The following is a 20,393-nucleotide window of genomic DNA, read 5'->3' on the forward strand; positions in this document are numbered from 1 at the left end:
ACAAATTTCATCAAATAACACCCAATGGTGCCAAGGAAATTTAGATGGCTTCGTGCACCAGCTGATAATGACTTTAGAATCACCCTTTACTAAGAGAACACCCTCCTTTTTTTTGCTTGAATAGTTTCAGCCTGCTGTACAGTCCATGTAACTCAACACTTGTGGAGTCAGAAGTACCTATTGGGCCCGCATATGTGAAGAGAAGGTTTGCATTTTCATCGTGTATTACACTTCCATATCCAGCCGGACCCGGACATCCAAGAGCACTTTCATCAAAATTTCGCGTAAAGTGGCCTGGAGGGGTTTAAACCATTCAACCATTTCTGGATTTTTTGCCGGAGATGCCATTTCAGCAATAGTTCGCCAGTTTCCACGCAAGTTTGCCCCTTGCAAATTGCAAAATTCCTTTCGCAAGAGAACCCAAGAGGACACTTGCCCAATAATTCGGTCACATAGAATTTTCCGAGGGAGAGACTTCTGATTGAATTTTCTATTATTCCTTTCTTTCCATAAATTCCACGCTATGTGGCCAACACAACAAGAAATTAATATTTTTCCCAACTTAGGGAGACGAGCGCTAACCAAAGTGAGGATTGTGTTATGTAAGTCTTGCAATGAGCAATATAAAATTCCAATTTTGTTCATCAATTCGGTCCAGATCCAATGTGTATATTCACAGTGCAATAGGGTGTGATCTGCCGTTTCAGGAGATGTATTACAAAACAAGCACAAAGGATTTGGAACATTAGTGCCTCTTCTTTGTAAAGCGTCTGAAGTTAAAATTTTCTTACGGCAGATAGTCTAGATAAAGAACTTTACGCGAGGAGGAATATGCAAGGACCATGCAAAGGCAGCAGGATGTGTTGCTTGGGGAGTTGGGTACGAGATCATGTGGTGATACGCAGAAGTGGTAGAGAACATACCTTGCTTGTTTGGCGTCCAAATGAGTGAATCGGGTGAGCTTTTTATTTTCACTTCGGAGAGCTGTTTGACCGGGTCAGTTGCTTCCAGAGCTTCGGTGTCATTCAATGCTCTCCTGAGATGTAAGTTCTAGTCGCCCGAGGCCTGCCTATGGTATGAAGCCATCGTATTATGAGTTCTTGGCAGTTGATGAATACGTTCATGGCTATCCTTTAGGCAGCTTGAGCCAAACCACCAATCCGTCCAGAACAAAGTTTTCCTAACACAACCGATATAACATTTGATCGCAGACTTGAAGATACGTAGGAGTTGGGCAATTTTCTTCCACACGGGAGAACTTGTAGAGTCTTCCCCCGTCCATCCACCACCCATAGCCTTTCCCAGATTTAATTTTTACCATTTGGCGCCATAACAGATTGGGTTGCATGTTAAATTTCCATATCCACTTCAAGAGCAAGGCCTTGTTCGTTGTAGCGATGTCCTGAATCCCGAGCCCCCCCATATTAATAGGCTTACAAACATCATCCCATTTTACAAGATTAATTTTTTTTTCCCCATTTGGCCCATCCCATAAGAATCTTCGTTTTAAAAACTCTATTCAATCCCGAATAGTGGCAGGACAATGATACAAAGATAAAAAATAAGATGGAATACCATGTAGGCAAGACTTGATGAGAACCAACTTACCAGCTTTAGATAAATATTTTCCTTTCCACGAAGCGAGACGCTTCTCGAGACGTTCAACGACAGGGAAGCAGGCGTTCTTTGAAGGCAATAGCGGAGTCAAAGGCAGGCCCAGATAAGTGCTCGGAAGAGACGCAACCTTACATCCCAAATAATTCGCCATTGAATTGAGAATAGAGGATTCAATATTAAATCCAAAGATTGAAGTTTTCTCCCAACTACCCTTTTGACCAGTGGTTAATTCAAAAATGTTCAACACTGCTTTCATGTGTGTAACTTGTCTCATGGACCCTTCTCCAAAAAGAATTGTATCATCAACATACTGTAAAATAGGGATGTCTTGGTTTGGATCTTCAGAGACAGGATTTAGCCAACCCGAACGTTTTGCAAAACAGAGCATTGAGACAAGGTACTCACCAATGAGAGTAAATATGAATGGAGATAGAGGGTCCCCTTGTCTTATCTCCCTAGAAGCTTTGAAATGGCCTTGAGGTTTTCCATTTACAAGGACAAAATAAGGAGAGGAAATACAGCTCCTCATCCAAAATTTCCACCTTGTGCCAAAGCCCATTCGGTCAAAAAGATAATCAACAAGTTTCCAATCAACCCGGTCAAAAGCTTTCTCAAAATCAATTTTCAGAACAAACCTTGGTAGGGATGATTTTTTGAAAGAATCAAGGAGTTCATGAGCAGTTAGAGAAGAGTCCAGGATGTTCATATCTCGGATAAAAATGCTTTGACGAGGATTAATTACCTTGGAAAGGATGGCTTTTAGCCGATTTGCCAAGAGACGCCCAATAATTTTATATGAACTGGAGGTGAGACTAATGGGACGAAAATCTTTGGGTAGCCTCGAATTTGATTTTTTAGGAACAATTGCAATAAAAGACGCCACGATTCCACAATGAGTTATTCCCACTTGGTGAAAATTGTGAATGAAAGCACTGATGTCGTTTTTTAACAGGTACCAAAAACAGGGGTAAAACTCACCATTAAAGCCATCTGGCCCTGGGGCTTTATCTTTAGGTAGGCCAAGGACAGCCCGTTCAATTTCTTCTGATGAGAACGACATTTCCAGATCTTCAACATCTTTAGATGAGATACGCTTGAATTCAAGCTGCTGGAGTTTCGGCCTTCTGAAACAATCTTTTGAGTACAACTCTTTGTTCTTCAAGTAGATCCAGCTTAGAGATTTGGCGGCGAATCGATTCTTTCTGGGAAGCAGCAGATATTCAGTGATTTTTTTCCCATAGTCTGATCTTTGCCTTAAGGGCTTTGAGTTTCAGAGGGAGAGCCCAGCTTGGATTCAGATGTTTGTCCTGCTCGAGCCACCGGTTTTTGAAGGAAGGAATGAAAGACTCGGTTAATAACCAGGCATTCTCAAAGCGGAAAGGAGATCTTTCCCACGTGACTGGACGAGTATTGATTTGGATAGGCCAATGGTCAAATCCAATTTTATTTAGGACTTGACCAGAGATGTTAGGAAAAAGAAGGTTCCATTCATTGTTGACAAAGAATCGGGTCCAGTTTAGACAAAATAGGGGGGGGGGGGGGGGCGATCTAACAATTTGTCCAGGTGAATTTTTTTCCCCCGAGAGGGGAATCTCAGAGAGGCCTAGACTGCTCTCATAGATGATGAGGTTCGGGTGGCAGTAGAGTTTTGTCTGAGCAAAGAAGCGTCGCATTGAAATCTCCTCCTAGAAGCCAAGGGAGGTCCCATAACTGGACGAGTTGGAAGACTTCCTCCCAGAAGGGTGATCGGTCTCGGTATCGAGTAGGCCCATAGATGTCGGCTAGCGCCCATGATGTTCCAAGGTTGTGATCAAGAAAACGGAGACCGATTGAGAAGTGTCCTGGTATAACGGAAATTGTATTAAAAGCTTTTGGATCCCAGATGACAACTAAGCCACTGGAATGGCCAATTGCATCAACATTGGCCAATTGCATCAACATTGGCCCACGTAGGATTAGAGTCATACCATAAATCACAGACAAGAGAATAGTCAAAAGACTGCAGCTTAGTTTCAAGAAGTATTGCAATTTTTGGTTTAACATCAAAAAGAGCTGCTCTGATGAGGGCTCGCTTAGACAGAGAGCCAAGCCCTCTAACATTCCAAGACAAAACAATCATGTAGAACGGGGGGTAGTGATATTCTGCGCCGCCTTACCAGCTTCGTGGAAGAGTCGTAACCTGACACCCCAAATAACTTGCCATCGAATTTAGAACAGAAGATTCAATATTAAATCCAAAGATTGAAGTTTTTGCCCAGCTTACCTTTTGACCAGTTGTTAATTCAAAAATGTTCAACACTGCTTTCATGTGAGCAACTTCTCTCATGGGCCCTTCTCCAAAAAGTATTGTATCATCAACATTCTGTCTTGGTTCGGATTTTCAGAGACAGGTTTTAACCATCCCGAACATTTAACAAAATGGATCATTGAGACAAGGTACTCACCAATGAGAGTAAATATGAATGGAGATAGAGGGTCTCCCTGTCTAATCCCCCTGGAAGCTTGGAAATAACCATGTGGTTTTCCATTTACAAGGACAAAATAAGAAGGAGAAGATATACAACTTCTCATCCAAAATTTTCACTTTGTGCCAAAACCCATTCGGTAAAAAAAGATAGTCAACAAGTTTCTAGTCAACCCAGTCAAAAGCTTTCTCAGAATCTATTTTCAGAACAAACCTTGGCAGAGAAGATTTTTTAAAAGAATGTAAAAGTTCATAAGCAGTCAGAGAAGAGTCCAGGATATTCCGATCTCGGATAAAAGCGCTCTGATAAAGGGAATCTCCTCCTTTCTTTTTCTGAACCTATTGGGATTTCAAACTCCACTATGGCAGAATTATCAGGATTATTTAATGGCCTCAAACTGTTCCATCAAATGATAGTAGGACCGTTATATGTTGAAGGCGATTCTCAAGTCATTATCAGTTGGGGTACTAAGAAATGTAAACCGCCTAGATCCGCAAATCACTTAGCGGATGATTAGGCTAAATCAGGTGTTTTTCTCCAACATCTTGTTGTGGAGGAAGGTCCTGTTTAGTTAGGTTTGTATCTCTCTCTCTCAGTAATATATTTCACACTTTTCCTAAAAAAAAACACCCTTTTCGAGGTTTGGGGTGGCAAGTGGAAGGATAGAAGGAAAGTTTGGATTTTCGAGATTTGGGGTGGCGTGAGGAAGGAGGGGAGGAAGATTTGGTTTTTCGCGGTATGGGGTAGCGTGTGGAGGTAGGGAAATGGTGGGAATGGGATTTTTCTAATTTTTTGTGGCATTGGGACAACCAATTTGTTTTTTCGAGGTGTCAGGAAAAGATGGAAGGCTTTTTTTGGGAGATTTGAAATATTGTTGGAATTTGGGTTTGAATTGGAGTTCTAATTCGGATTTGAATTTGAATTTGAATTCGGATTTGAGTTTGAGCTTGATTGTGGATCTGAATTTGGGTCTGAATTCGAAATCAGATTTGAATTTGAAATCGAATTCGGGTTTGGATTTGAGTTCATATTCAGCAAATTCCAGGCTGTTTTGGGTGAGTTTGGGTTTAGGGGGTGGTGTGGTTGACTCAGTCGAGTTGGGGAGGGGAAGCAGAGTGGCCTACCTCAGTGGGGTGGAGTTCCGACGAGTCCACCGTGGACAGTTCTCCGAACACCACCTTAATCCAAAAGAATGCATCTCCGACTACTAGCTTTAGGAAGAAATCTTTCGTCCATGGCGATGATGGGGCAATGAAAACTTTTGCGATGTCAAGCCTGGCATGGTTGACAGTTTCCTCAGCTCATTTGATCAACTCTTCAAAATTGCGGGCAAGAAGATTTAGGTTCTTTTCCGCCTAGAGTTCCATTGGAATTCCGAGAAACCAAATCCATTGGCCATACTGACTTCCGGGGGTGGTTGAAGGCCGTACCTTTATCGTTGAGAAATTGATTTTATGGGATGTTGATAGATGAAGGGCAGCCTCCATGTCCCTTGACGATTGAAAGGAGATCAGCCATCTCGAGTGGCCCAGAAAGGAGGTAGTCGGACGGTAGTTGTGGTTGAGATGTTCTCTGAAATAGTGACATAGATTATCGCTGCTCCAGCTTGGAGAAAAACCCTCTATAGTCACTGCTGCTTGCAAAAGCATTTCAACAGGGAATCCGGTGGGAGATTTATGATGCTGATTTGGTGGGCATGGGGAGTGGGAAGGGTAAGGTTGTGGGGAGGAGGTGGGGTTGATGGTGGTGGTGACGTTGATAGTGTGTTTTTTACAGGTTTCGTGGGGGAAGGGGGGGGGGGGGGTGGAGTTATGGTTTGTGATTTTGGGTGGTGAGGCAGTAGAAGAAAGGGCTTCTTTTGTTTGATGGGGATTTGGGTGGTTTTTCTAAAAAAAGGATGATAGAGTATTTCGAAAAATATTCCAATTGAGGAGGGACCTGATTTCTCTGGTATGTAGATCATCACCATGATCAAAGCTTCCTCTGCTTTGGGTGATTTTGCATTCTCTGGCTCCTTGATATTTGAAAACCGAGAGAGAGAATGTCATGGAATTGGATCGGAACTCACTCTGCCAAAAGGGGGAAGAGCCATTTGTGGTGATGGAATTGAAACAGTGGAGGAAGTCTGGCTTTGCCGCCACTGGGATCGAAATGCAGGATCGTTTCAACCCGTTTCGAATTGTGATTCGATTCGAAACTTGACTTCTTTCCCGGAGACGCCGTAGGGAAATTTCTTCTTTAAGGCGATCGTCGAAAAAGATTTTCCCCTACCTTTCGTATTTCACTGTATTAGCGTCCAAACATCAGAGAGATCATCTCGGCTACCTTCCTCGGCTTCATTCTCCTTATCTCCACAACCACCGATGGGATGGAGCGTCGATGGAGGTCGATTTTCGAAAAAGGTTAGAAAACCCCCTTCTTCATCTCTTCGCTGAGTGGGATGGGGGTCACCATCAGGATCATCCTGATCTCCACGCCTGTGCCTCTTTTTAAATTCATGCTTCTTCCGCCGAATGGCATGAGCATGTTCGTCGAAAATCCCTTTTCCACGACCGTAGAACCTCTTCTCTTCTCCATCTTTTGCAATTTCTCGATTTTTTGACCTGTAACTCGTTTTTCCTTCATCAAAATCATGCACTGGCCTTACGATTACAGCGCCGCGTCGTCGCTCGCCGTTGTGCCGTCGCTCATTCAAAATGATCTCTTGCATTGTCGCATCGTTGTCACTTCGTCTCTCCTGATTGCCGCTCGCTCTTGTTGTTTTCTCCTCGATTTTTCTTCTTCATCTCTTCGCGAGAGGAGTGAGCGAGCAAGCGACGAGAGGAAAAAGTAAATCGACAGAAAAATCGAGGAGAAAACAACGATGCGAGAGTGAGCGGTGAGCGGGAGAGACGAAGTGATGACGATGTAACAATGCGAGAGATTGTTCCGAATGAGCGACGGCACAAAGGCGAGTGACGATGTGGCGTTATAATAGTAAGGCCCGTGCGTGATTTCGATGAAGGCAAAACGAGTTTTGGGGCGAAAATTCGAGAAATCACAAAAGATGGAGAAGAAAAGAGATTCTACGCTCGTGGAAATGGGATTTTCGACGAACATGCTCATGCCATTCGATAGAAGAAGCATGAATTTTAAAAGAGGCATAGGCATGGAGATCAGGATGATCACGATGGTGACTCCCATCCCACTCGGCGAAGAGATGAAGAAGAAAGGGGGATTTCTTACCTTTTCGAAAATCTACCTCCACTGATGCTCCATCCCATCGATGGTGGTGGAGATAAGGAGGATGAAGCTGAGGAAGGTAGCTGAGATGATCTCTCTGATGTCTGGATGGTGATACAGCGAAATATGAAAAGTAGGGGAAAATCTTTTTCGACGATCACCTTATCTTTTGGTGACTCGAAAATTTCCCTACGGCGTCTTCGGGAAAGAAGTCGAGTTTCGACTCGAATCACAATTCGAAACAGTCCTTCATTTCGATCCTAGTGGCGGCAGAGCCAGACTTCCTCTGTTTCGATTCCATCACCACAAATGGCCCTTCCCCCCCTTGGCAGAGTGAGTTTCGATCCAATTCCATAGCATTCTCTCTCTCGGTTTTCAAATATCAGGGAGGCAAAGAATGCAAAACCCAAAGCAGAGGAAGCTTGATCATGGCACGGATCTACATATCGGAGAAATCAGGTCCCTCCTTCAACTGGAATATTTCACAAACCATAACTCCCCCCCCCCCCGAAACCCGTAACAAACACCCTGCCAACGTCACCACCACCATCAACTCCACCTCCTTCCCACAACCTTACCCTTCCCACTCCCCATGCCCACCAAATCAGCATCATAAATCTCCCACCGGATTCTTTGTTTGGAAGGCCGAAATTTTTTGCAAGCAACAGTGACAATAGAGGGTTTTGCTCCGGGCTGGAGCAGCGATGACCTATGTAACTATGTCAGAGAACATCTCAACCTCAACTACCGTCCGACAACCTCCTTTCTGGGCCACTCGAGATGGCTGATCTCCTTTCTATCGTCAAGGGGCATGGAGGCTGCCCTTCATCTATCAACACCCCATAAAATTAATTTCTCGACGATAAAGGTTTGGCCTTCAACCACCTCCGGAAGTCAGTACGACCAATGGATTTGGTTTCTCGGAATTCTGGTGGAACTCTGGGTAGAAAAGAACCTAAATCTTCTTGCCCGCAATTTCGGAGAGCCGATCAAATGGGCGGAGGAAACTGTCAACCGCGCTAGGCTTGACATCGCAAAAGTTTTTGTTGCCCCATCATCGCCATGGACGAAAGATTTCTTCCTAAAGCTAGTAGTCAGAGATGCATTCTTTTGGATTAAGGTGGTGTTCGGAGAACTGTCCACGGTGGACTCGCTGGAACTCCACCCCACTGAGGTAGGCCACTTTGCTGCCCCTCCCCAACTCGACCAAATCGACCACACCACCCCCCAAAACCAAACTCACCCAAAACAGCCTGGAATTTGCTGAATGTGTATATGAACTCAAATTCAAACAAGAATTCGATTTGAAATTCAAGTCCGATTTCGTATTCAGTCACAAATTCAGATCCGAATTCGAATTCAGACCCAAATTTAGATCCAAAATCAAGCTCAAACTCAAATCCGAATTCGTATTCAAATTCAAATCCGATTTCGAACTGAAATTCCAACACCTTCTCAAATTCAAACCCAAATTCCAACCAAATTTCAATTTCAAATTTCAAATCTCCAAAAAAATTCCATCCAACTTTTTCTGACACCTCGAAAAAATAAATTTGCCATCCCAATGCCACAAAAAATTTGAAAAATCCCATCATTCCTCCCATTTCTTTACCTCCACACACCACGCCATACCTAAAAAATCCAAACCTTCCTCCCCTGCTTCCACATGCCACCCCAAATCTCAAAAATCTAAACTTTCCGTCCCTCCTTCCACATGCCACCCCAAACCTCGAAAACCCAAATCAACTTTCCCTCCACCCACACGCCACCCCAAACCTTGAAAACCCAAATCAACTTTCCCTCCACCCACACGCCACCCCAAACCTCAAAAATCCAACCCCTCCTTTCCGCCCTCCACACGCCACCCAAAACTTCGAAAACCCAACTCATGTTTCCCTCCTTCCACACGCCACCCCAAACCATCCTTCCCTCGCTCCTCAGGCCACCCAAAACCACGAAAATCCAAAACACTTTTCCCTCCATGCCACCCCAAACCTCAAAAATCCAAACCAGCCTTTTCAAAACACCCCCTTCCTCCCACAATCCAGCATTTTCTCTCCTTCCCTATGCTGCCTCATCCACCAACCCCTTTCCCCAACACGCCACCTCTAATTTTCACCTCGAAGCTCCCACCCTTTCCCATTGAAATGCAAATCTTTCCCCTCTGGCCTCGGCTGCAGCGTTGACTTGATCACTGACAGCCAAACCCACCACGGCAAAAGCCTTTCCCCAAAAAATCTTGGAAATCAATGACCCTCCCCTCATTGCTCTCCACCAACCTCCAGCACTGTGTCCTGGCAATTCAGCCGGTAACTTCCTTTCCCCGAACACCTCAAACCCAGAAATGGACCTCAGTACCCCCACCCTCCAGAAAAAATCCGATCTTTCTCCACCTCAAGACAACCATAAAAAACTTTTCTTCACCCCCGCTTTCCATAACCCCCTATTCAGTTACCAAGAGGATAACAATTCCGATGGGTTCAGCCCATGCCCAGACACGATTTACTTTGAATCGTGGCAAAACCAATCCCCTCCAGATATGTTGACGGCTTTTCCAACCCCTCCAAACACCATTGAATCTCCTGCGTCCCCAGTCTCATCTCCAGGACGCAGAAACCACCTGAAATATCTTCCCCACTCACTTGTCATGACCCAGAAACCACATCAGAACCTGAGCCCAATCCTAACACCATGCTTAACCTGGATCTTCCTACTCCTCCAATTCTGGCTACCTATCATAGAAGGGAAAAGAGTGGCCTCGTCCAATGCCAGTCAGGGACTGCTTTGGCCAGCAGAACTCCCCCCTCTGACCATCTCAAACCTCCCCTCCTTCCAACTGAAAGGATGGCAGCAGAACTATAATCTGAACGAAGTCAGTATGATGAGGAAACTTGGCAAAACATGATGAATATGGCTTCTCTTGGGAGTGGTTTTCCATGGATAGACTCTAGGACGGAAACCAGGACGGACACCAGATTTGGGAGTTCAACAAATCAGTTCTAAATGATCTTGATCTCTTGGAATGTCCGGGGAGTAGGATCTTCACGGAAGCGAGCAATAATCTGTCGTCTCCTATCACAATTCAACCCTTCTATTGTGGTGCTCCAAGAACCAAAATCTGAGGAAAAATTTCTGGGAGGTTCTCTCTAATCTCCATCTTGAGTGGTCTCTTCCGTGGTTTTTTGTGGGAGATTTCAATGCGATTCGCTTCTATGACGAAAAGCAAGCTACAACTACTCACATCTCATCTTCCATGAGGGGTTTTGCTGATTTCATCTGTAGTGGAAAACTTGAAGAAATCACTCTCCGGAAAAACATTCACTTGGTCTAATGGGCAACAACACCCTATCCTCTCGAAATTGGATCGTTTCCTGGTCGACTCAAATTGGCTTCATCTTTATGAAGATATTTTCGGAAAAGTCCTAAATCGGGTAGGATCCGACCATTGGCCCATCCTTTTATCCACATCTTGTGGAAGATGGGGTCCCCCCCCTTTTCAGATTTGAAAACACTTGGCTCTCGGATCATGATTTTGATGTGCTCTTGAAAAACTGGTGGTCCAACTTACTGGCTTGGGGTCGACCAAAGTGGTCTCTTTTGATAAAGCTCAAACTCTTTAAAAAAATTCTTAAGGAATGGTCCTTTCTGGTGTTGCCAATCTGCCAAAGAAAACAAATCGTCTCTCCTCACCCGCATCGCTGAGTTGGATTCTTTGGAAGAACAAAGGTACCTAACTCAATCTGAATTTTCCAATCGCCTTTCACTTCAAATGGAGTTGCAAGCTCTCCTAGTTCAGGAAAGAGTCAGCTGGAAGCAAAGAGCCCATTTTAAATGGCTAACTAAAGGAGATGTCGATACAAAATTTTTCCACTGCCTCGCATCGACGAGGAAGAGATCCAACCGAATTACCTCCTTATGCATAAATAATGAGGTAATGTCGGATAGGATCCATATTACTAATGAGCTGCTCAGTTTTTTCATAGATTTATACACTGATGATTTTATTAATCGGCCCAATGTCTAGCAGCTTCATTTTGGGCATCTACCCATCTCTGCCTCATCTATTCTCGAAGCTCCTTTCTCCCGAAGGAAATTGAAAAGGCAGTCTTGGGCATGGCATGTGATCGGGCCCCGGGCCTTGATGGTTTTAACGGTGAATTCTACCACGGTGCTTGGCCTATTATCAAGGGAGATATTTATAAGATGGTTGAAGGTTTTTTCACGACTGGCATCTCCTTCCTTAGCATAGGAGCTTCGTTTATCTTGCTGATCCCCAAGAAGATAAATGTTGAGACCCCTGGTGATTTTCATCCTATCAGCCTGATTTCAAGTTCGTACAAGTTTATTGCTAGACTCCTTGCAAACAGGTTCAAAACAGTTCTCTCACTTGTCATCAGCCATGGCCAGAGTGCTTTCTTGAAGGGTAGAAACATCTTGGACTCAGCTATGGTGGCACTTGAGTTGTTTGATCAATTTTCTTGCTTGAAGGATCCAATCTTTGCACTTAAGTTGGATTTAGAAAAGGTCTTCGATCGAGTAAATGGGTTCTTTTGGATGACATCATGATCAGGATGGGTTTCAGATATTGGATAGGAGTTGCCTGTCCTCCGCTTTGTACTCTCTTGTCTTAAATTGTACAGTTTGCGGATGTTTCAATGGATCTAGAGGTTTAGGACAGGGAGATCCTCTTTCCCCTCTTGTCTTGAACATTGTGGCGGAATTCTTATCTGGTATGCTATTTTTGGCTAAAGAATGTGGATGGCTACATCCAACCAGCAACTCCTCGGCTTTCAATATGCATGTTCTTCAATATGCGGATGACACTTTGATCTTTGGAGCAGGAACGATGGACAATATAAAAAAAGTAAAGGCAGTTTTGGGGCTCTTCGAAATCTGCTCAGGTCAGAAAGTCAATTTGAGGAAAACTTCCTTGATTGGGTTCAATATCAACCCAAACTCTCTCTCAGAAATGGCGGAAGTGCTTGGTTGCGTTATTTCATCCACCCATTGTACTTATCTTCCCTTGTACTTATCTTGGCCTTCCTTTGTTCACTGACCGTATTTGCAAAGATCTTTGGATTCCAGTTATTGAGAAGATGGATTTGCCACTTGCTTTATGGAAGGGACGTTTGCTTAGCAAGGCAGGAAGGTTGATTCTTTTGAAATCATGTACCACTGGTATTCCAAACCATTATCTATCCTTCATGCCTTGCCCCAGCTTCTGTTTGTCAACAACTTGATAAAATGAAGAAGCACTTTCTTGGGAGAGGAAACAACCCTGATTTCAAGTACCATTGGTCAGCTGGGAGGAAGTCAACCTCCCGAAGAGCTTCGGAGGTCTCGGAATCCGGCTCTCCAAAGACATGAACTAGGCTTTGCTCCTTAAATGGATTTGGAGACTCAACTCATCTGCTCTAAACCTCTAGAAAAATATGGTACTTTCAAAGCTCAGCATTTCTTTAAATTGGTGGATTGAAGGGGGAAACAGAAGGAATTTATCTCCTATATCGAGGTCTCTCTATCTCGTTACTCCTACTTTCTCAGCGGCAGTCCGATTCTATGTGGGTGATGGCCATCATATAAGATTCTGGGAAGATTGGTGGTTGGGTGATATGCCTCTTCAGAACACCTTTCCTAGCCTCTTCAGAATTTCAAGATTGAGGAATAGTACCATTGCTGAAGTTGCTGATAAAGGGGGATGGTACATTGAGCCTCGTCGTGGCCTATCTGAGATACAAGGTCTTGAAGCTAGTCACCTTTTGGACGCTTTGCTGCCAGCCAAAATTCAAGCTAACAAGTCAGATAAATTAATCTGGTGGCCAAATAAAAGTGGCTCCTTCTCAGTCTCCTCCGCTTATTTTGTTATGCTAGGAGGGATCACTCGTGCTCCCAAGCATGCAGTGGAATTCACATGGCGTCTCAGCGCCCCCCCAAAAATAAAATTCTTCATGTGGAGTGCCTGCCACAACAAGATTCTCTCTGCTAACAACCTCAAAATTCGTGGCCAACTCAGAGTTGACCCCATTTGCTGTTTCTGCCATGCAAATGAAGAAATTGTTAGCCTCCAGTTTCTTTTGTGCCCTTTCTGTTGGGGGATTTGGACATTGATACTTAGCAAAATTGGGCTCCATCTCTGCTTCCCTAAGGATCTGGCTGCCACCTGCCAAATGCTTGCTGGGACTCCTATCCCCGGTCTTGGAAAATTGATGATCTCTGCCTTATCTGCATTCATCCTCTGGGGTCTTTGGCTGGACCGCAATCAAAGAAGATTGAATGCCAAATTCAGCACTCAAGATAGAGTCATTGAAACCATCTCAGGCGATATTGCTATTTGGCTTCACTCTCGAAAAACCTTCTCCCTTTCTTGGGATCATCCATCAAAAATAATTGGAGGAGCCTAGCCCAGCTCCACATTTCTTCGAAACCCCCCGTCATCTGCGAATGGACCCTGCCTCCTACTGGAGTCCTTAAGTTGAATTTTGACAGATCTTCTCTTGGTAATCCTGGCTTAGCCGGTTTCGGTGGCGTGATTCGTGATTCTCTTGGGAACCAGATCGTCTCCTTCTCTGGGCTTCTCGGTATTGCAAACTCCACGACTGCTGAGCTTCAAAGTCTTCTTAATGGGCTTCGTGTTTTTTCGTGATCGTTGCTCCAATCCGATCTTGATTGAGGGAGACTCTAAGGTGGTGATCGGTTGGTGCGAGAATGCCTCTTCACTTCCGTGGCGCCATTGGGATGCCTTTTTTAAAATTTTGGATATTCTCAATCTTTTTGATTGTTTTTGGTCTCTCGTTTTGAGATCAGCGAATCTTGTGGCTGATGCTTTAGCCAAGCAAGGAGCCTCCTTGCAATCTCTTGTTGTCAAGAGTTAGCTCCTTTTTGCTCTCTTAATAAAATCTCATTTTATCAAAAAAAAAAAAAAAAGACAGAGATGGATGTTGTGGACATAGACGAAAGAGAGCTTCGTTCTGCTCGCTGAACTGACAGCTTTTTCTTGATATTATGGACATTGTTTGCACTACCTTTTGTACTTGGTCTCATGTTTTTAGATCAGCCAATTCGGCTACTGATTCGTGTGCTAAATTGGGTCCCTCCCTGCAATCTCGTGTTGTAAGGGGAGGCCTCCTGTGATGTATTCTCTTGTTATGCTTCGTAATAAAATCATCACCGTTTCAAAAAAAAGTTGATGGTCATTTTTTTTCCCTCCAGAAAAAAAGGTGCTCAACTCCTTTGAACAGTTAATAATATAACTGAAAGATGTCAATAATTTGGTTTGTCTTTATCATCACCTCAAAGAACGGCATATGATTGGTCTTGGATTATTATATGCCACTGAATGAATACTGGCAGTTACTGCAAAGAAGTTCTGTAACACAATTTAACGATGCATGGAGAGTAGGTCGGGTCCATTCTTTTAGAAGCCATGGAACTTTCTGTCATGTTTTGTGGACAATGTCTCATTATCGGATCATGATCTGAGAGCATTGATACCCTGCAAGATGAACAGAATCGTAACTGTTTTTTCTCCTTCCCATTGCAAGGGAATCTCTCCATTTAAAACTTGATCTGATTACATGCATGGATGACATTGATCGTTATCCCCCAAGTTTAATGTTAGGCTCATAGTACTATTTATAATTAATCAGCCATCTTGTTTTAACTTCACAACGTTTTCAATTTGATGTGTACATACACACAACTCCGAAAATTGAGAAAAGAAGAAAAAAAGAACAAAAGTAACAAATTGATTTTTTCTCATATGCTCCTACATACGTGGATTGCTGATTTTGAGTACTTTAACAACTAATAATTCTTTGCAGGTTTCTTGTCTTCTTGAAAATGTTGACGTAGATGGCGACAATGCTGTGAAGCTTCTTATCGAGTATAATATATACCCCCTTTTGATTAATTGCCTAATTAATGGGTGAGGTTTTCCTGACTTTATTTTTGTCCAATTGTGCTTTCTTTTATTCTGTTTTATGGTAACTATTTCTACGGCAAGCTTGTGATCTGCTATGCTCTGTATGGGCGTCCTTTTTTTTCTTGTGATTTTGTATGATTATTGATTTCATATGGTCTACACAGCAGAGTCTGCTTACTGTCATTTTCTTTTGTCGTTTTTTTTCTTTGGCCTTGCCAAATTCCTGTTAATATTAGATGTATTTATATTTCTTCTGCAGGGATGAACTACTTTCATCAGCTTCAACTGATGCCATCATAACTCTAGCCAAGTCTCTCAAAGGCCTTGTGAGCACCCCAGTGAATTAGGTTTTTTCTGTTTTGTTGCTTTAATATGATTCCTGATACTAATATTGTCTTTATGTGCTCCTCAGGATGTCATCTTCCTAAAAAATCCTTCTGAAACAACACACTTCAAAAGCATAGCAGCTCGATGTTCATCATTGGTATGAGTCAAGGTTACAATCTCTTTAATAATTTGGGAGGGTGTTGGTACCATGATATCTATGTGGGAGATCAAGTGTTTGCCTCTTGGATAAGAATCACGGTTTGAACTCCACGAGATTCTCCCTTGGATGGTTCACCTGTAGAACTGTCTGGACCATCAGGTTGATGTGTTTTTTCGAGTTTTAATTAGGTTTTCTCAGAAAAGAATATCTCTGATGAAAAGGGCGGTTGAGATGATGAGTACAAAAGCTTGACCCAGTAACAAAATGGTCATAGTAGGGACTAGATTGATAGGCAGATGTTGCACATTATGGCGTATTTCACTTGGTATTGAAGATTGACCGTGTGCAATGTCATCTGTACTCGCTAAAAATTCTTCATGAGCCTCTCAATCTTCTGCATCACACTTGTTGGGCAGTTTATGTAGGATAAGAAGTATGATGGGATGCCAGAGATGTGGGATTTGACAAGGGTTAGTCTACCAGCTTTAGATAGAAGTTACCCTTTCCATGTTGACAGCCTCTTTTCAATTACTGGATTCCTGAGAACTTTGTTTGGTCTTGAGGTGAATAGTGAAGGTAGGAGGCTGGAGGTAACCCACTTGGCAGCCGAGAGTGGAGGCAAATGACTCCAGGTTCTACTGGTTGAGGTTAAAACCATAGAGAGTGGATTTATGCCAATTCACTTTCTGGCCCAAGGTTAGCTTGAAAATAGCTGGTATTGCCTTAAGGCTCAGGATATGCTCTTGAGTGTCGTTGGGACATCCAGGGAGGGATAATCTGCAAGTCGTTGCAAGCCCCCAATTTCCCTTGCTCAGCGCAGAAGCCCCGCAAGGCTTACCCATACAATATTGAGAGAAGAGCGGAGATTGGATCTCCTTGCTTATGCCCTGCTTCCCTTGAAGTACCCACAAGAGCTTCTATTTATGAGAATGGAAAAGGTTTCTGAATCCATCTTCTCCACTTCATACCAAAGCCCATGCGCTTCATGATATCATTTAGATGACTCCAGCTCACTCTATCAAGGCTTTCTCAAAGTCAAGCTTGACTATGAGCTTTGGCTCTGCATCTCTTGAAAGTGTCTGTAACTTCATGAACCGCCATAGCTCAAGATGTTTTGCTCTCTTATAAAAGCTGTTTGGAGTGGATAAATGAAGTCTTTGAGCACTGCATTTACCCTTGATGCTAGTATTTGAGAAATGATTTTGTCAGGAGCAGAGATGAGAATTATAGGACTGCAATCCTTGGGTGTCTCCTCGTTTTCTTTTTGGGAACTAGTGCTGTAAAGGATGCACCCAAGTTCCTACAAGTTAGCCCATTTTAGTGGAAGTTGTACATCTCTTTTTTGAAGCTCCACCCCATATGGAAGAACTCTCCATTGGTACTATCCGGCCCAGGCGCTTTGTCTAGAGGCATTTTGGTGACCACAACTTTAATCTCCTCAAGAGGTCAAATTGTCGAATGTTTTAAATCATAACAAGAAGAGAGGCTTTGGTATGTTAAATTAGTCAAGATAATGAATCAAGCCCTGGTAGGAAAGTGGCGTTGGAAATTTCAACAGATTCAAAGATGTCATATGGACACACTTGGTAGCACACAAAATCAGGTTGGGTAATCGCACTTGGTGGTTTGGAAAAGGTAACGTGTCTAGGCTCTCGCCCTTTGGTTTAGCTTCGCAAAGCCTTTCCCCAAAATCAGTTCAGCAATTCAATTCCAAATGAGAATGGATGCATTGTCCATTTTTGGCATGACACTTGGATGGGACAACAACAGTTAAAGATCCAATACTCTAGTCCACTGCTCCTAGCAAGAAACCTGAACTGGTCATCTATGAAGCCATCATCCCAGATAGCACCAATAGTTCTTGTTGGAACCTTGACTCTCGGAGAAATCTAGCTGACAAAGAAGTGGTTTTAGCATCGTGGTTCCTCTCCAAGCTAAGCAGCCTATAGCCTATTCCTTGTAGAGGAATAGAGAGGACATCTCCATTTGAGAGCCGGAAGTAGATGGGGAATACACGGTTGCTAGCTGTTTCAAGATCCTCTGGAATGACAACCCAGAGGACAACCTTGATGCTGCCCAGGCATGGTCTCTATCTGCTCTAAAAAGGGGAGATCCTTACACTAGATAACCTGAGCAAAAGAGGCGCTCTCTTGAACAGTCTCATGCGCTACCTTTGCGGTGCTATTATTCACATTCTAGTGCACTGCCCCTTTGCCCAATACATTTGGATGAGTTTCCTTGACAGTTTTGGGATTAGTTGGTGCATGCCGGACTCCTGGACAAATCTTGTTAAGCAAGTGTTGGGCTTTCCTCTCCCCAAGCTCAACAAAACCATGTTGAAGGTTTGCACTACCTACATCCTCTAGATGATCTGGCTTGAGAGGAATTGAAGACACTTCCAAGGAAAAATGTGACCCCCAAGCTCCGGTTCACCCAGAGAAGCATTGTCACCTGACTTTGTACCTGGAGGAAGTTTCAACAATGTGATGTCAAGGAGAATTGATCCCAGATCACCTCTTTATCTGCTCCTAAACCCGTCAGGCTCCAACAATGGTCTCCCCCTCCTAGCAGCTCCATCAAGCTAAATTTCGATGGCAGCTCCTTTGGGAACCCTTGTTTGGCTGGACATGGAGAAGTATTCAGATCAGATAGTGGGGTAACTCTCCTATCCTACACTGGTCCCTTATGCTGGACAGATCCTGAGTTTGCTGAATTATCAGCCTTAGTGCAAGGCTTAAAGCTCTTCAAGAAAAACTTTCAAGGCAACCCGGTCATTGAAGGAGACTCCCTTGTTGTCATTAATTGGTGTTCCAACTGAACTCGTCTCCTTGGAGATTAAGACCCCTTTTTTTATGAGGCCATAGATTTGGCCACTGATGTAATTTCTTGGACTCCTGCATTGATATCAGCCAACTCGTTAGCTGACTCCCTAGCTAGAGAAAGGGTGTCCCTCCTATTCCTCAATGTTAGGGACCCCCTTTCGCCCCCTTTGTAATCTTTGTTGGCCCTCAGGCTATTGAAAAAGCCTTCTTCAAACAATGTGATCTCTAAGGACATTCTGGTTCCAAGAGCATAATATGATGTTCCAAGTACTGGCTGATGCCATTGCTGAGAAAGCCTCCCTTTTAGCTCGGATTGAAGCTCTCGATGATGCTGAATAACAAAGAGCTCACTCAAAAGTCAATGGAAGTTTAAATTCTGACGCGATGCGATGCGAGAGGAGAGGGTTGTGAGCAGCGATGTGATGCGAGAGGAGAAAGCAACGACACGAGAGGAGATGATCGGGAGAGACAAAGCGATGACGATGTGAGAAGTCGTTTCGAACGAGTGATGACACAACGGCGAGCGACGACGCGGCGTTGCGATCACAAGGGCCGAGTGTGAATTTGATGAAGGATAACCGAGTTTTGGGGAGAAATATCGAGAAATCGCAAAAGATGGAAAAGAGAAGATGTTCTACCCGATTGCCAATCACGGAAAAGGAATTTACGACGAGCGTGCTCATTTTATCCGGCGGAAAAAACATGAATTTCAAAAACGAGATAGGAGTGGAGATCAAGAAGACCCGGATGGTGATCCCCTTTCCACTCGATGAAGGGATGAAGAAGAAAGGGGGTTTTCTTACTCTACGAAAACTGACCTTCATCGACACCCTATCCCATCGGCGGTGATGGAGATAGGGAGGATGTGTTAAGCACCTAGCTAATATTACCCAAAAGACCGGCCTGTTAGGAGCGGAAGACATAGGTACTTAACCCAGGACCATAACATCACACCCACCATCATGAGGCTGACGCCCACGGCGGCCTACACTGGAGACGGCCCACTTCTGACGACGGTCCACTCTACCGACGGCCCTAAGGTGCGGGAACACACTCTGGTCGCCCCTTTTGCTAGGTTGCCCCCTCCGCCCAGGGCTACACACCTCCACACGCTGCTTGCAACACATGGGAATCGAACCCGTGACGTAGCGCTAGCTCTGATACCAAACGTTAAGCACCTAGCTAATACTACCCAAAAGACCGGCTTGTCAGGAGCAGAGAAACCCTTCTTTGACAGTCACCCTCTCTTTTAGTGACTCGGAAATCTCTTTGCGGCGACTCTGGGAAAAGAGTGGTCTCGATTTGAATCACAATATGAAACGGATCGAATCGAAACGTTCCTTCATATCGATTCCACTGGCTGCGGAACCAGATTTCCTCCATTGTTTTGACTCCAACACCAATAATGGTCCCTCCCCCCCTCGGCGGAGTGAGTTCCTATCCAACTCCATGACCTTCTCCCTCTCGCTTTTCAAGTACAATGGAGCCAGAGAATGTAAAATCACCCAAAGTAGATGAAGTTTGATCATGGCGTGGATCTATAGATCGGAGAAATCAGCCCCCTCCTCCAACGTTTCTCTCCCCACTCTCCAAAACAGCACCATAAACCTACCACCTGATTCTCTCTTGGAGGGCCAAAAGTTTTTACTAGCAGCGGTGACAATAGATCAATTAGCCCCAAGTTGGAGCAGTGACGATCTATGTCACTATGTCGGAGAAACACTCGATCTCAACTACTGTCCGACCACCTCCTATCTGGGACACTCAAAATAGCTGATCTCTTTTCAATTGTCGCTGGATATGGAAGCTGCTCTTCATCTATCACCACCCATGAAATCAATTTCTCGGCGATAATAGTC

General features: G+C 44.0%; 1 protein-coding gene across 1 annotated transcript in view; it reads left to right on the plus strand.

Annotated features, from left to right (window-relative positions):
* The window catches only part of LOC137959131 (uncharacterized), an 87,991-nt gene that overhangs the window by 36,203 nt on the left and 31,395 nt on the right, over window positions 1-20,393 (plus strand). Inside the window, exons 5-7 of the mRNA XM_068806451.1 lie at window positions 15,125-15,228; window positions 15,485-15,551; window positions 15,638-15,709. Of these exons, the coding sequence (XP_068662552.1) occupies window positions 15,125-15,228; window positions 15,485-15,551; window positions 15,638-15,709 (243 nt within the window). The remainder of the gene's footprint in view (window positions 1-15,124; window positions 15,229-15,484; window positions 15,552-15,637; window positions 15,710-20,393) is intronic.

The sequence above is a fragment of the Aristolochia californica genome, unplaced genomic scaffold (assembly GCF_029961685.1).
Source record: "Aristolochia californica isolate CCGP_79_NKW_82.1479 unplaced genomic scaffold, dmAriCali1.0.hap1 SCAF_3, whole genome shotgun sequence".
NCBI classification, from domain to species: Eukaryota; Viridiplantae; Streptophyta; class Magnoliopsida; order Piperales; family Aristolochiaceae; genus Aristolochia; species Aristolochia californica.